General features: G+C 36.3%; 1 protein-coding gene across 4 annotated transcripts; it reads left to right on the forward strand.

Annotated features, from left to right (window-relative positions):
• Positions 1-241: 241 nt before the first annotated feature.
• LOC111006283 (Proline-rich spliceosome-associated (PSP) family protein / zinc knuckle (CCHC-type) family protein) lies at positions 242-11387 on the forward strand. Of its 4 annotated transcripts, none has more exons than XM_022278121.2 (9): positions 242-400; positions 1243-2005; positions 2177-2258; positions 2741-2816; positions 4464-4550; positions 5337-5470; positions 6018-6270; positions 8219-8282; positions 10373-11387. In XM_022278121.2, exons 2-9 carry the CDS (start codon positions 1396-1398, stop codon positions 10909-10911), a joined length of 1845 nt encoding a protein of 614 aa, XP_022133813.1. In that variant the 5' UTR covers positions 242-400; positions 1243-1395; the 3' UTR covers positions 10912-11387. The 4 variants fall into 4 exon arrangements, with proteins under 4 accessions (XP_022133813.1, XP_022133815.1, XP_022133814.1 ...); XM_022278123.2 differs by having other exon boundaries at positions 243-400; positions 1299-2005; XM_022278122.2 differs by having other exon boundaries at positions 390-529.
• The last annotated feature ends 526 nt before the right edge of the window (positions 11388-11913 follow it).

The following is an 11913-nucleotide window of genomic DNA, read 5'->3' on the forward strand; positions in this document are numbered from 1 at the left end:
AGTATTCCCTAATTTTATATACACCAAATTAAAGAAAAATGAAAGTAGATATATATTATTGACTAAACGGGTTCGAATCCTACCCAAGTTTTTTTTTTTTTTTAATTGTTAAGTACAAGTTTTTATTTACAAAATAATCAGTAATATTCCATTTCAGACAAGGAAAAAAATAATGAAAAAGAAACCAGAAAAAGAAAAAGAAAAAAAAAAGAATCTAAATCGTACGGCCAGCAGTGATCCATTTACTGCGCCGCCCGGATCATTTGACCTGCCCTCAGTCGCTCGTCGCCATTGGTCAGTGGTGGAGGGGATCTTTCCCAATTCCGGCTCCGACAGATCTGTCGTCGCCTTCTGCTTCCGCCGTTTCTTTTTCCCCAATTCTCACCCACTCAGCCCTCAGGTACCCCTTCACCGGAACCCTAATTTTTCTCTCTCTTCTCCCTCATATCTTCTATTTCCTTCATTACACCGCACCCTCAACTTCAATGTGTTCAATTTTGGATAATTTTAAGCGCCTCTTCAATTCAAGGTCCTCTCTGATAATTGAGTCTGACATGACTGATCCTCTTTGCCCCCTCCATGCATCTTTCTTTCCTTTGTTTTTTCTTTTTGTGCTACGCGAAAGGGAAAATCTTTCTAGTGTTGCTGAGTAGTACTTAAATTTTATTATTTTTCTGATAATTTAGTGGAAACTGCGCTTGCCTCAAATGGGTTGCTGCTTGGAATTTCTTTTCCGTTACAGTACCAACCTTTAATTAGCTATCTATTTATTATTATTTGGTTGAAGTTTTCGCCTTCTGTTTTCTTGATATGTATCCATCTTACCATTAGATGAGTGTTTTGATGCTGTCTTAGAAATAAATGCCGACTGCAAGAAGTGAAATAACTGTTGTAGAGTGTAACTTGAACTTAGTGATGTTGTTTTCAGTTTTAATGCAACTTAGACATGTCTTTATTTTTTTCATATTAAAAAATTATGGACGACAGTTTTTTAAATGCGAGGAGAGGACTAGTATCTAACCTTATAATGTTATATAATGCTCTAGGGGGATCTGAAACCAGGTTTTGGGTGATAAAGGCTTGAGACTATTTTGAAATGGTTACTTTGTATTGGATTCTGAAAGTGTCCTCAGTTAGTCATTAGTTGTATTATTCATTACTTGTAGGATTATGCTCAGCTTTATTGGCTCATATACAATACGGACATAATTAATTAAGTTTCTAGTCTACTTTTACCTGCAGGTGTTCTTAGTGCTATTATGGCATTCACACGTGTCATTGCTACTTTTTGTTGATAGGTGATTTCCACCTGGAATTCGGTTTATTCATGCAGATTAAATTTGCAGTTACTTAGTGGACTTTCTGATACAACATTGTCCATTGTATCTGCATTTTATGGCAACTGAGGATTTCATTGCATTGCCAGCTTCTGGTGATTCTGGAAATGAAAATGAGAATAATGAATTCCTTAGTTGTCACGAAACTAGAGAAGTTGATTCTCAATCAAGTGTTTTGAAGTGTAAGGATGACGACGCAAGCATAGAGAAGGCCGAACTTGCAGATGATGTGCAATTTGACGATATGAGTTGCATACCTCAATCTGACCTTAATGATGAAGCACAGCCTTCTGATTCAGATATGGAAATTGAGGATTTGAATAACCTCCCAGATTTTAACAAGTCTAGAAGTAGAAGTGAGAATAATGAAATATCGAATGAAGCTGATTACCTGCCCGTCAACTCTGCAGGTGAGAACATACAACCAAGCAGAGAGCCCTTGCAGCAGAATGAACTTCACATGCGATATGAGAATGTTTGTCATGTTGCAAGTAAAAATTTTGAAATGGATTTGGTCGACAATTCATCCTTCTTGAAAACTGGTGACCAGTTGACTGTAACTAACAAAGTTTCTATTGAGTACAATGGATTCAACTCTGGAGTGCCCATTGAGAATGGTTCAGCTACATCCAATCATGGAAACCTTATTAAGGACCACAAGAGTGATGGTAGTAGATTTTATTATTATTACTTTTCCTTTTCTGTATCTTTCTCCTTTTATTATTTACTGTAACAAAACTAATTCATAGGCTTTTTAGGGGGAAAAAATCAAAGTTAAGTTTTCTATAGTTTACAAGGTTCATATTGTGACACTAAAAACTATTTTGCTATTTATCCAGCAATATCAGGTGTCAAAAGACCAAGGATGGCCATGGACGAGCAACAACCTTCAGTGCACGTTATGTATAGTTCTTTAACGAGGTTGGTTGTTTAACTGTTTCTGCAAAAATGGGTCTATTTCTTCTATTGTGATCTATATATATATAGATATATCATAATTGAGAGACATGGTGATATTGATTGGATTGCCCAAGGGATTAAAGTGCTGCCAGTGGTACTAGATAGACAACTATCTTCGTTTGATACAAGTACAATTGATGAATTGAATGACTAATCATTGGTGAGATGAAGTAGTTTGCTGAAATTGATTTGTCATTGAAGCCCATACAAATTTTAAAATATCACTGACCATTGTTCTCTTATTTGGCAATTGACATCCCCTCAAAAGTGTTTTTTTCTTCAAAATGTTGTATGTAATACTGCTTTTCTATTTTTATATATCCTAATGAAAGCTGGTTTTCTTAGGAAAAAATCCAATTGTAATTTTGATTGAGCAAACTACAGAGAAATGTTCAAAAACATAATTTATGAGTTCCTAACTAGATTCATTTTCTCATTCTCAGAGCTAGCAAACAAAAGCTTGACGAACTATTGAAGCAGTGGTCTGAGTGGCACGCTCAACAAGGTCCTCTGTCTCAAGTAAGCCTTATATACTAGTGCTGCTTGTTTTGCAGCTATCTTCTTTAATTTATTGTCCAAGATGTTGTTTACTGTGCAATCTTGTGGAATTCAGAATTAACTATTTTTCCTCTAGTTTTTTTGAAGAGTTAAACAGAGCTGTAGTCATCTGTATGCAACTGTTTTTCTGTTTGTGATTTTTCCGCAGATGATATTTTCTAAAGCAAGAGTTCACTATCTTGAGTGACTTTCTAGGACAATTTTTTGTTGTGTTTCAACTTTCTTGAAATGAGCTATTATCTTTGACTTTGAATGAAGAAGGAAGCAAGCCACCATTGGTTGGGATCAGAGGATACGTTATAGGTTTATGAGGTGGTTATCCTCTCATCGTTCCTAACTTCCTATGAAAAAATTTCAATCACACTGTTTAACTTACAACTATTGAACCTGATTTATGTGTATGGGTTTGTATGCACCTAGTAGGTTCATATGAAGATAGATGGAGTGATAGCATAAAAATTGATCTCAGGGAATCCATTGTTCTAGTAAGCAAGCTTATAAGTTTCCCTGGGATGCTTGTCCTCAATGTTTTAAAAGGCTAAAGGCGGCCTCGAGGCTTTTTCTCTTGAAAAGGCGAGGCGTAAGCCTCAAGGCGGTATGAGGCGTAAGCCTCAATTTTAATTAAAAGAATTAAACAAATCCTAAATTTGTGTGGTCAAGTATTACCAAACATAATAGTTATATAAAATTATCAAAATATCCACTTGTTACTTGTCACTCAAAAAAAATTCTAAAAAAACATCATAACATCACTACTATTATCACCAATAGAACTTACTTATTCTATAAATTGTTGTCTTTCAATATTTTTAAAGTCTAGGTAGTAAAAGTAGTAATAGATTGAATTGTTACACCTCCTGCTTAGGATTCCATACAGAAAAAACCTTGATATTTTTTAGGAATTGGAAAAATTAATAGTATTCTTGTAATCATTACACGAGGCGTATACTTTAAGCCTCAGTGCGTTTTCAAAGAGGCGTAAGCCTCTTCTATGCGAGGCGTAAGCCTCTTATAGTCCAAAGAAGGCGTAAGACTTGAGGCTAAAAGTTAGAGCCTTGCCTCGAGGCGAGCCTCAAGGCGTAAGCCTCAAAAGCCTTTTAAAACATTGCTTGTCCTAGTGTTCAAGTCATGGAAGCGAAAATCTTATGGAGTTCATGTAATATGGATTGTGTATGTTATGTTTTTCCAAGGTTTCTAAGGTGCAGTCGAGTCTAGGAAGGACTGGTTGCTTCACTGTCTGGATGCTAGTCGTAAGATAAACTATCATGCTAATTTGAACGGATGTGATATTTTGAGAGTTTATTGTTGACAATGTACTCTTGCTTGAATCTGATGTGTGAAGACTTAAGTATGCTGTTTTATGGAATGTCTGACTGCAACATTTGGGGTGAATTAGATTCAACAAAGGGAATAATTTGTATTCTGTAGACCTTATATTGGGTGTTATGTTTTCTTCTTAAATTCCATTTCTTTTTATTTTTCTGAACATTTCATGGAACTCCATAGAAATTTTTTTGTAGCTAAATGCATTCTTTTTGTTTATTTTATGAATATTTTGTCTTGTTTTTTTGTGTAGTAAACTAATTGGCTTGTCTCTTCTCTGCTCAGGATGATAAAGAATCTGAAAATCTAGAATCTGGTGAAGAGACCTTCTTTCCTGCTCTATGTATTGGCACAAAGAAGAGCTCTGCAGTGGTGATTTTCCTGTATTTTTGTCGACAAATGTTTCTATTTGAGATTGTTGACCTGCATTTATCACAGTTTTTGGTTGCATTTTTGTTCTTGGGTTTAGTTAGCAGCAGTTATTATTGATGGCACTGAAATATCGTGTCCTGTCTTTTACTGGCCTTTTATGCTAAATCTTAATTTAAGAGAAAAAGTTACAATTCATCAATACCCGTGTCATTTTTTTTATTCACTGTGTGTAAGAAAAAAAAGGGTGCTTCGCGGTGCTCAACACTTGAGACCTAATTGTTTTATGTCTGCATGACCACAGGCCATGGTGTTTGAAATTTTGAATCCCTGGTAGCAATTAAAGATGTATGTTTGGCAAACTGTGCCAGTTAACAATATTTTTGCTTTTAGTGAACAATCGCTGGTAGAAATTATAGATGTATGTTTGGAGAACTGTGCCAGTTACAATATTTTTGCTTTTAGTGAACATGTCATCGGTGTGTGGAAGCAAACTGATAACTTTATGGACCGATTGGTGTATGATTACACATAAAGTTTAAGCAATGCTGAATGCACAATATGAGGACATATTTTTTTAGCTGCTTCTTCTTCCCTTTTTTTTTTCTTTTCATTTTTTCCCCTTTCAATTTGATGCTGCATGCAAATTCTGAGTTCATTTTTCCATTTATGGTTCTTTGTTATGTATGGTGGCAAAGAATTTATGAATGCTTCATTTATTTATTTTTCCCCGTCTTGTTTTCTGAGCTGCTTTCTGTATTCTCCTTTTTAATCATTGTTTTACTGCAGACTTTCTGGATTGACAATCAAAGAAGAGAACAGCAGCAAAATTTTATTCCTTTAGATGACAATTCTGTGCCACGATATGATCGGGGATTCACTTTGGGACTGACTTCAGCCAATGATGCGAGTAATGTGGAAGGGTAAATTCTATTTACTCACCACTGTTGGATGAAATATTAGATTTGGCGAATTCTAATGCCACACAAGGAACACTTCCATTAAATCTTGCAGCAAATTTAAGGCTAATTTACTATACTTGCTAGCCTTTCTAGTGAGTCAGAGGCTAATTTATAATTTACTTTGAATTGATGGCTCTGAGTTGAGTTAATAGCAGAGGGCCTAGAGGCAGTTTTATTTTAAAAATGAAAACATGTTCTTGATTTTCTTGTTCTGTGACAATGCCAATGAAGGGTTTCTTCATATGTTTTTTAGTTTGGCAAAGAACATGCATTTTAATTCGCATCTTATGGGGTTGGTATATTGGTAAGATGCTTGAGTTTTAATATACATTACCCAAGTTTTGGGTTCAAGTCTTTGCATGCCTCCAAGAACATGCATTTTAATTCAAGTAGAAGCTTTCTTCTGCGCATTTTTATGTGCCTTCTCCTAGTGCTTTGTTATTCTTTACCCTTTTACTGCAACACTTTGAACTTGTTTTCTCTTTCATTTTTTTGGCAAACTTTTCAGAGGCCAGAAGATAATTGATGATGCTAGCCGCTGCTTCAATTGTGGTTCTTACAATCATGCCTTAAGGGATTGCTCTAAGCCTCGAGATAATGTTGCTGTTAATAATGCCCGCAATCAGTACAAGTCTAAAAGACATCAAAATTCTGGCTCCCGCAATTCAACTCGATATTATCAGAACTCACGTGGTGGGAAGTATGATGATTTGAGACCAGGAGCTCTTGATGCTGAAACACGGCAACTGTTAGGTCTCAAGGTATTATAACTATCTTGTTTTTAAGAATTAATTCATCTATGGTTTGTCATTAATAAAGCAAATTACAATTTATTGCTGAACATGACATTACAATTGATAACTTTCACTTCAATTTGGTCGCATTTGATTGCGTGCATGATGTTCTTTCCTCTCAATGAGCATATCCTAAACAGCTTGCATTTCTGTCAGCTCAGTTTCCATTGTAAACTTGTTGTGAGTGAGAGAATGATTCTATGGAAGGGGGAGCATGACGTAGCCATTTTAATTGGTAATTTGAGACAATTTGGAAGTCATTTCAAATCATGACGTTGTTGTCTATAATAGATGAATTATCAACTGTTACATATATATATATATTTGCCATAGGAGCTTAAAATACAAGCTCCAATTGGCTAATATTAAAACGGTGCCATGTTAACAAAAATGTCTACATTAAGTAATTTTTGTTGGAGTTACCTGGGCTACATCCTCGTGATGTGGACTGACTGCTCTTGTTCAATTGAATAAAATTGCCATAGGTGCTTTCTGAATTTCTATTCTATTTTGCCTTTGCTGATGGTTTGTCCCTGGGTATAAGGGAGGGAGCAGACTCCCAGTTATAAAAAAAATGGAGATCATCATCGATGCATCTCGTCAAATGGGAGAAAGTCTTGAGTCCTATTGAACAAAAAGACAAGAATCGTGCTCTCCTTGCTAAATGGATTTGGCGCTTTCGATTCGAAAAACATGCCCTTTGGAGAAGAGTCATTGTGGCAAAATATACAGCTGAAGCTTTCAACACCAAACCTGGATCAAAATCCATTTTGCTGGTCCTTGGAGGAATATCGACAAGCTGAGGCATCTCATTTTTGACAGAATATCCTCCAAGGTGAGAAATGGAGCATCTACTTCTTTCTGGCTTGATCCTTGGCTGTTTGATTCCCCATTGGCCTCAACCTTCCCCCGCCTCTTCTCCCTATGTCTTCAGAAATCAGCTTCTGTCAAAGAAATTTGGAAGCCCATCCTCAATTTCTGGGACATAGGCTACAGACGTTTTTTAAAGGAGGAGGAAATTACAGATTGGGCAACTCTATCCCATCATTTGGATTCCACCTCTCTCCATGAAGGTGATGACTCATGGGTTTGGCTGGATCCTTTTCCATCAAGACTCTTCTCACTGACATGGCTCCAAAGAGATCCCTCTTGCACTCAACTCTTGCCAAAGCCATTTGGAAAGAAAACTACCCCAAAAAAACCAAGTTGTTCATATGGGAGCTCGCTCACAGGGGCATCAACACCTCAGATAAGCTACAACGAAGATTACCCTTCATGGTTCTCTCACCACATTGGTGTATTCTATGCAAAAAAGAGGGGGAATCGCCCTCCCACCTTTTTCACACATGCTCCCTAGCCATGGACTTTTGGAATTTGATTCTCCATGCATTTGACTGGTCTACCGCCCTCCCTTTTGACATACAAGATTTACTGTCTTTAGTTCTTGTGGGTCACCCTTTCAAGAAAGCTAAAGAGATTATGTGGAAGCACTTCATTCGAGCTTTTCTTTGGATTTTTTGGAATGAAAGGAACCATCGATTATTCCTAGACAAAAATCTGCCTTTCATCACCCTTTTCGATAACATTACTTTTCATGCTATGTCTTGGTGTAGATCAACACACTATTTTCATTCTTATAGTTTAAGCTCTTTATTATCCAATTGGAGAAGTTTTCTGTAACTCCTTTGGTTTTTGGTGGGTTTGCCCCTCTCTTTGTAATTTCATCCATCAATGAAATTGTTTCTTATAAAAAAAATAAAAATAAAATGGAGATCGGCTCATGGTTTAAATTAAAAATCAAATGCATGATTCAGTCATTATTTTACAAATGGGAAATTTTGATTTATAGAGATGCGACCATCACGAGTTAGAACCATATGTGGTTAGAGTTTTTTATATTCTGTTCACTGTTCAGGAGCTTGATCCACCCCCTTGGCTTAACAGAATGCGAGAGCTGGGATACCCACCGGGATATCTAGGTAATTGCATTATGTTATCTATGCTGCGTTTGATTCAATCATATAGTCATTTGAATATTCTTGTTGTGTTCGTGTGTTCTTTTCTTTTTCTCGATGAAAGCTGATGTTCTATTAAAAAAATAAGTTTGAAATACTTATTCCGGCAGCATTTTGTGCATTCTCAACTTCAGATTCCATTACGATTATTTTTTGTTTGTTAGCTGACTGATCCATTTCTTACTGTTTCCCGCTGCATTTTGAGTTGTGAGAACTATCATCATGCTTTTTCACACTTTGCTTCAAACTATGCTTTGAATGGAAGCATTTGCTTTCAGAAACTTCATTTTACTTCTTGACAGTGAACAGAAGCTGATTGCTTTAGGATACTAATTATGCTAAACAGTTTTTTCAGGGAAAAGATAATTATTTGGTGGGGAAGTCCAAGATGTGGGTAAAAGAACCTTTCCTTGGAGAAGGACTCGTATAATAAAAACAAGGTCCTACCAACTCTGTATGATAAGAAGCCAACTCAAACATTGTTGAGGCTGGTAGAGTGAACCATTCATGCTCCAGACTTCATAAGCATTTGAATATCCACCATCAAAAAAAAAAAAAAAATCATGCTCCCCCAAAATCTGAGAAAAACTCACCCCATATACCATGAAAAAATGGAGAATGAGCCAAGGTTAGTATTTGTCTGCAAAGAACATGCCATGGAAACAAACTTCTAAAATAAAGCCATAAAAATTGATTAGCCCCTCAATGACTAGCCACAAAAATGACTTGCCATTTTTAAGGATTTTAAACCCTCCAGACTCTTTTCGGGAGGATAAAGTTATGTCTCACACCCCAACACCAAAAAAATTGAATAATGATCAACTTCAGCAATTAGTAGACGAGTCCAAAACCCATATCCTTTTGTCCTCCAGTTAGGACAAAGAAAAACTTTATGAAGAGGAGAAATTGATATAGACGCTCCTCTCATATCTCTATTACTAAGAGTATTTTGAAATCAAAATTGATAGAAGATGGATCTAATGACGGTATCTTACAAGCAACGACTCAAATTTAGGCAAAGAATGATTGAATGAATGCTGAAACAAAAGTGACAAAGGAAACTCTCCCAACCATGTCCTTCCAAAACCTGACATGCTCACTAGGATTATGATGGGTGCTGTAGTCTTAGGCTCCTCATCCCACCACACTAAAGTAGAACCACCTACCCCCTCTTTTAAAAAGTTTATCATGAGCATTTGCAACTCCTTGGAAATGACCTCAGATGTCAAAGATGAGAAGATTTCCCATGTTGTTCTATTATTTTCTTGCACTGTCGGATGTTTGACCAATGGTATAGTTGGGACTTCCTCTTGAAGCAATTTGAGTTTTCTTAAATTTTAGGCTCCTATATTTTAGATAGTTAAAAAAATGGAAAGATGGAAAAAGGCAATGCTAAATCTAGTCGTTTCAAGGCAAAAGTCACAGAAGAGGAATGAAAAGTATCCATTGTCTCTGGGGGCAATCTTACTAATAAAAAAAGTGCACTTATTGGCAATGCACCATAAACAGCAATGTAGTCTCCCAGCCGGATCTAGGTATCATTTTTCTTGTGGCTCTTTTAAGACAAGCTTTTCTCTCTATTTCCGCTTGGCTACCATACCTACTTCGTGGTCAGGTCAAGTATTTCTCTGATCTAATCTCACAAACATTATTAGTTTAGCGTCTACTGTTTCTTGGTCTGACATCCAAGATTGTTATCCTATTTAGCAAGAACGGGAGGTCACTCTTGGAAATTTTTCTATATTTAAATTAGATGGTACACAGAATCAAGTTGTATGACTCAGTTGTTTATTATTTGGCATTTGGTACTTCAGTAAACTACATGCTTCTTCAAAATATAAAATATTCCAACTTAACGAGACCTGATTAGGGTTGCAACATAGACAACCCCATAATGATGCTAAGTAGAATTTCTGGCTAGCAAAACTATTACTTGGATGAATAGTCTTTAACCATTATAAAATAATGAAATAGCAAAAAAGAATGAAATCTTTTATTGTCTCCTGTGCCATCGTTCACTGTTTGATACCAGTAAAAAACTTGTCATCTTTCAGATCCGGATGATGAGGATCAGCCATCAGGGATAACAATATTTACTGATGAGGAAGCCAATGAACAGGAAGATGGGGAAATTACTGAGCCGGAGTACCGTAAACCACGGAGGAAAAAGAGTGTTGAATTTCCTGGTATAAATGCTCCAATCCCAGAAAATGCAGATGAAACACTTTGGGCTGCTGAACCTTCAAGTTCTGGTCTCCCTAGAAGTCGATCACACCAGCGCTTGAACCATCATGCAGAATATGATGGGAGGGGGAATGATCCTTACCAACGATGGCCCCGGGATTACAGAGATGATGGACCTCCTGGGGTTGACTCGGTAAAAAGTCCACCTATGTCTTACACCCCAAGGTATGGCAGTTATGATTTTAATCATGACTCCCAAAGTTCAAGAGTTAATTCATCAATGTCAAGGAGCCCTAATTTGGGGAGGCTCCACTCAGACAGAGGTAGAAGAAGCCCACAGCATGAAGATGATTACTCAAGATATGGCTCTTACAGTAATTCATTGTTTTCACCACCAAGAAGACGCTGATCTTTGGATATTAACAGCCTTGTACGAATAAAGTATCGGCTATGAAGGAACTTCGACAAAAGTTCTTAAAAATCTGGTGAAAAACATTAACCTTGCAGATGACTGATGGGGCTTGAATTTCAGAGAATTGTGCGAGGAAAAACAAAACCTAGAGATAGAGCCTGTATAAATAATCATAGTTTGGTGAATCAGAAATAGTAGTTGATGAATTTTCACCATATGTTGTAAGGGTTATTCACTTATAAAAGTCTTCATTCTGTTTCATGTTTGAAGTCTTTGAGCAGTAGGACTGCAACTGAGAGGTCAGTTGATTCTAGGTTTTTCAGGATATTGACTGTAAGTTCTTCAGATTATGAGATATTGTCATCAGAACGAATCATATGATTTTTAGTTCTGGGAAAAGACTGCCATTTGTTTGTTTCACTGAGAAAACAAACAATAGGGATTTCTTATAATCCGAAGAATAATTGGTACTATGATTGATATGTCTTATTTTGTTGTCCCCAGGATTTTTGAAGGGCATAAAGGTAGAATATTGTTGGTCTCAATACTATTTCGTTAACCAAATCCAACAACTACCCATTTCTAAAAATTGTGTTGCAAACTATTCTTCAAGTATCATTTTAAAAAATTTGTACTTCTTTTATTGTAAAAATTACCTGAAAATATCATTTTTGTTCTTGGTTTCCATGTTGAGTTTGAATAGGATGGAAGTTTTTGTGATGCAGGTAGCGATGAAGTGCTTTGAGCAATCTCAAATCATGAAGAAATCTGTAAACGTTAAACTATGCCCAAATGCTCTCGTAGTAGGTTCAATTTCGGTTGCTGGTGCTTGGGTATAGAAATAGCTATAACAAAGTTTTTAACATTCATATTAACAGCTCTTCCTATGTTATATTATTCAATTTTCATCTCAATGATTGATTGGTTTGATAACTTCTCATTTAAAAAGCTAATAATGATAAGAAAATACAGAGCTCTAATCATTTTTAACCATCCAAA

The sequence above is a fragment of the Momordica charantia genome, assembly GCF_013281855.1.
Source record: "Momordica charantia cultivar OHB3-1 chromosome 4 unlocalized genomic scaffold, Mcharantia_2.0 BLBB01000004.1, whole genome shotgun sequence".
In the NCBI taxonomy this organism is placed as follows: domain Eukaryota; kingdom Viridiplantae; phylum Streptophyta; class Magnoliopsida; order Cucurbitales; family Cucurbitaceae; genus Momordica; species Momordica charantia.

Excerpts from the sequence above, each read along its gene's own strand:
- LOC111006283 (XM_022278121.2), top strand. The coding sequence starts at position 1,396 with ATGGCAACTGAGGATTTCATTGCATTGCCAGCTTCTGGTGATTCTGGA. Across the intron at positions 2,006-2,176 it reads TAAGGACCACAAGAGTGATG|CAATATCAGGTGTCAAAAGA; the intron begins GTAGTAGATTTT and ends CTATTTATCCAG. Across the intron at positions 6,271-8,218 it reads GGCAACTGTTAGGTCTCAAG|GAGCTTGATCCACCCCCTTG; the intron begins GTATTATAACTA and ends TTCACTGTTCAG.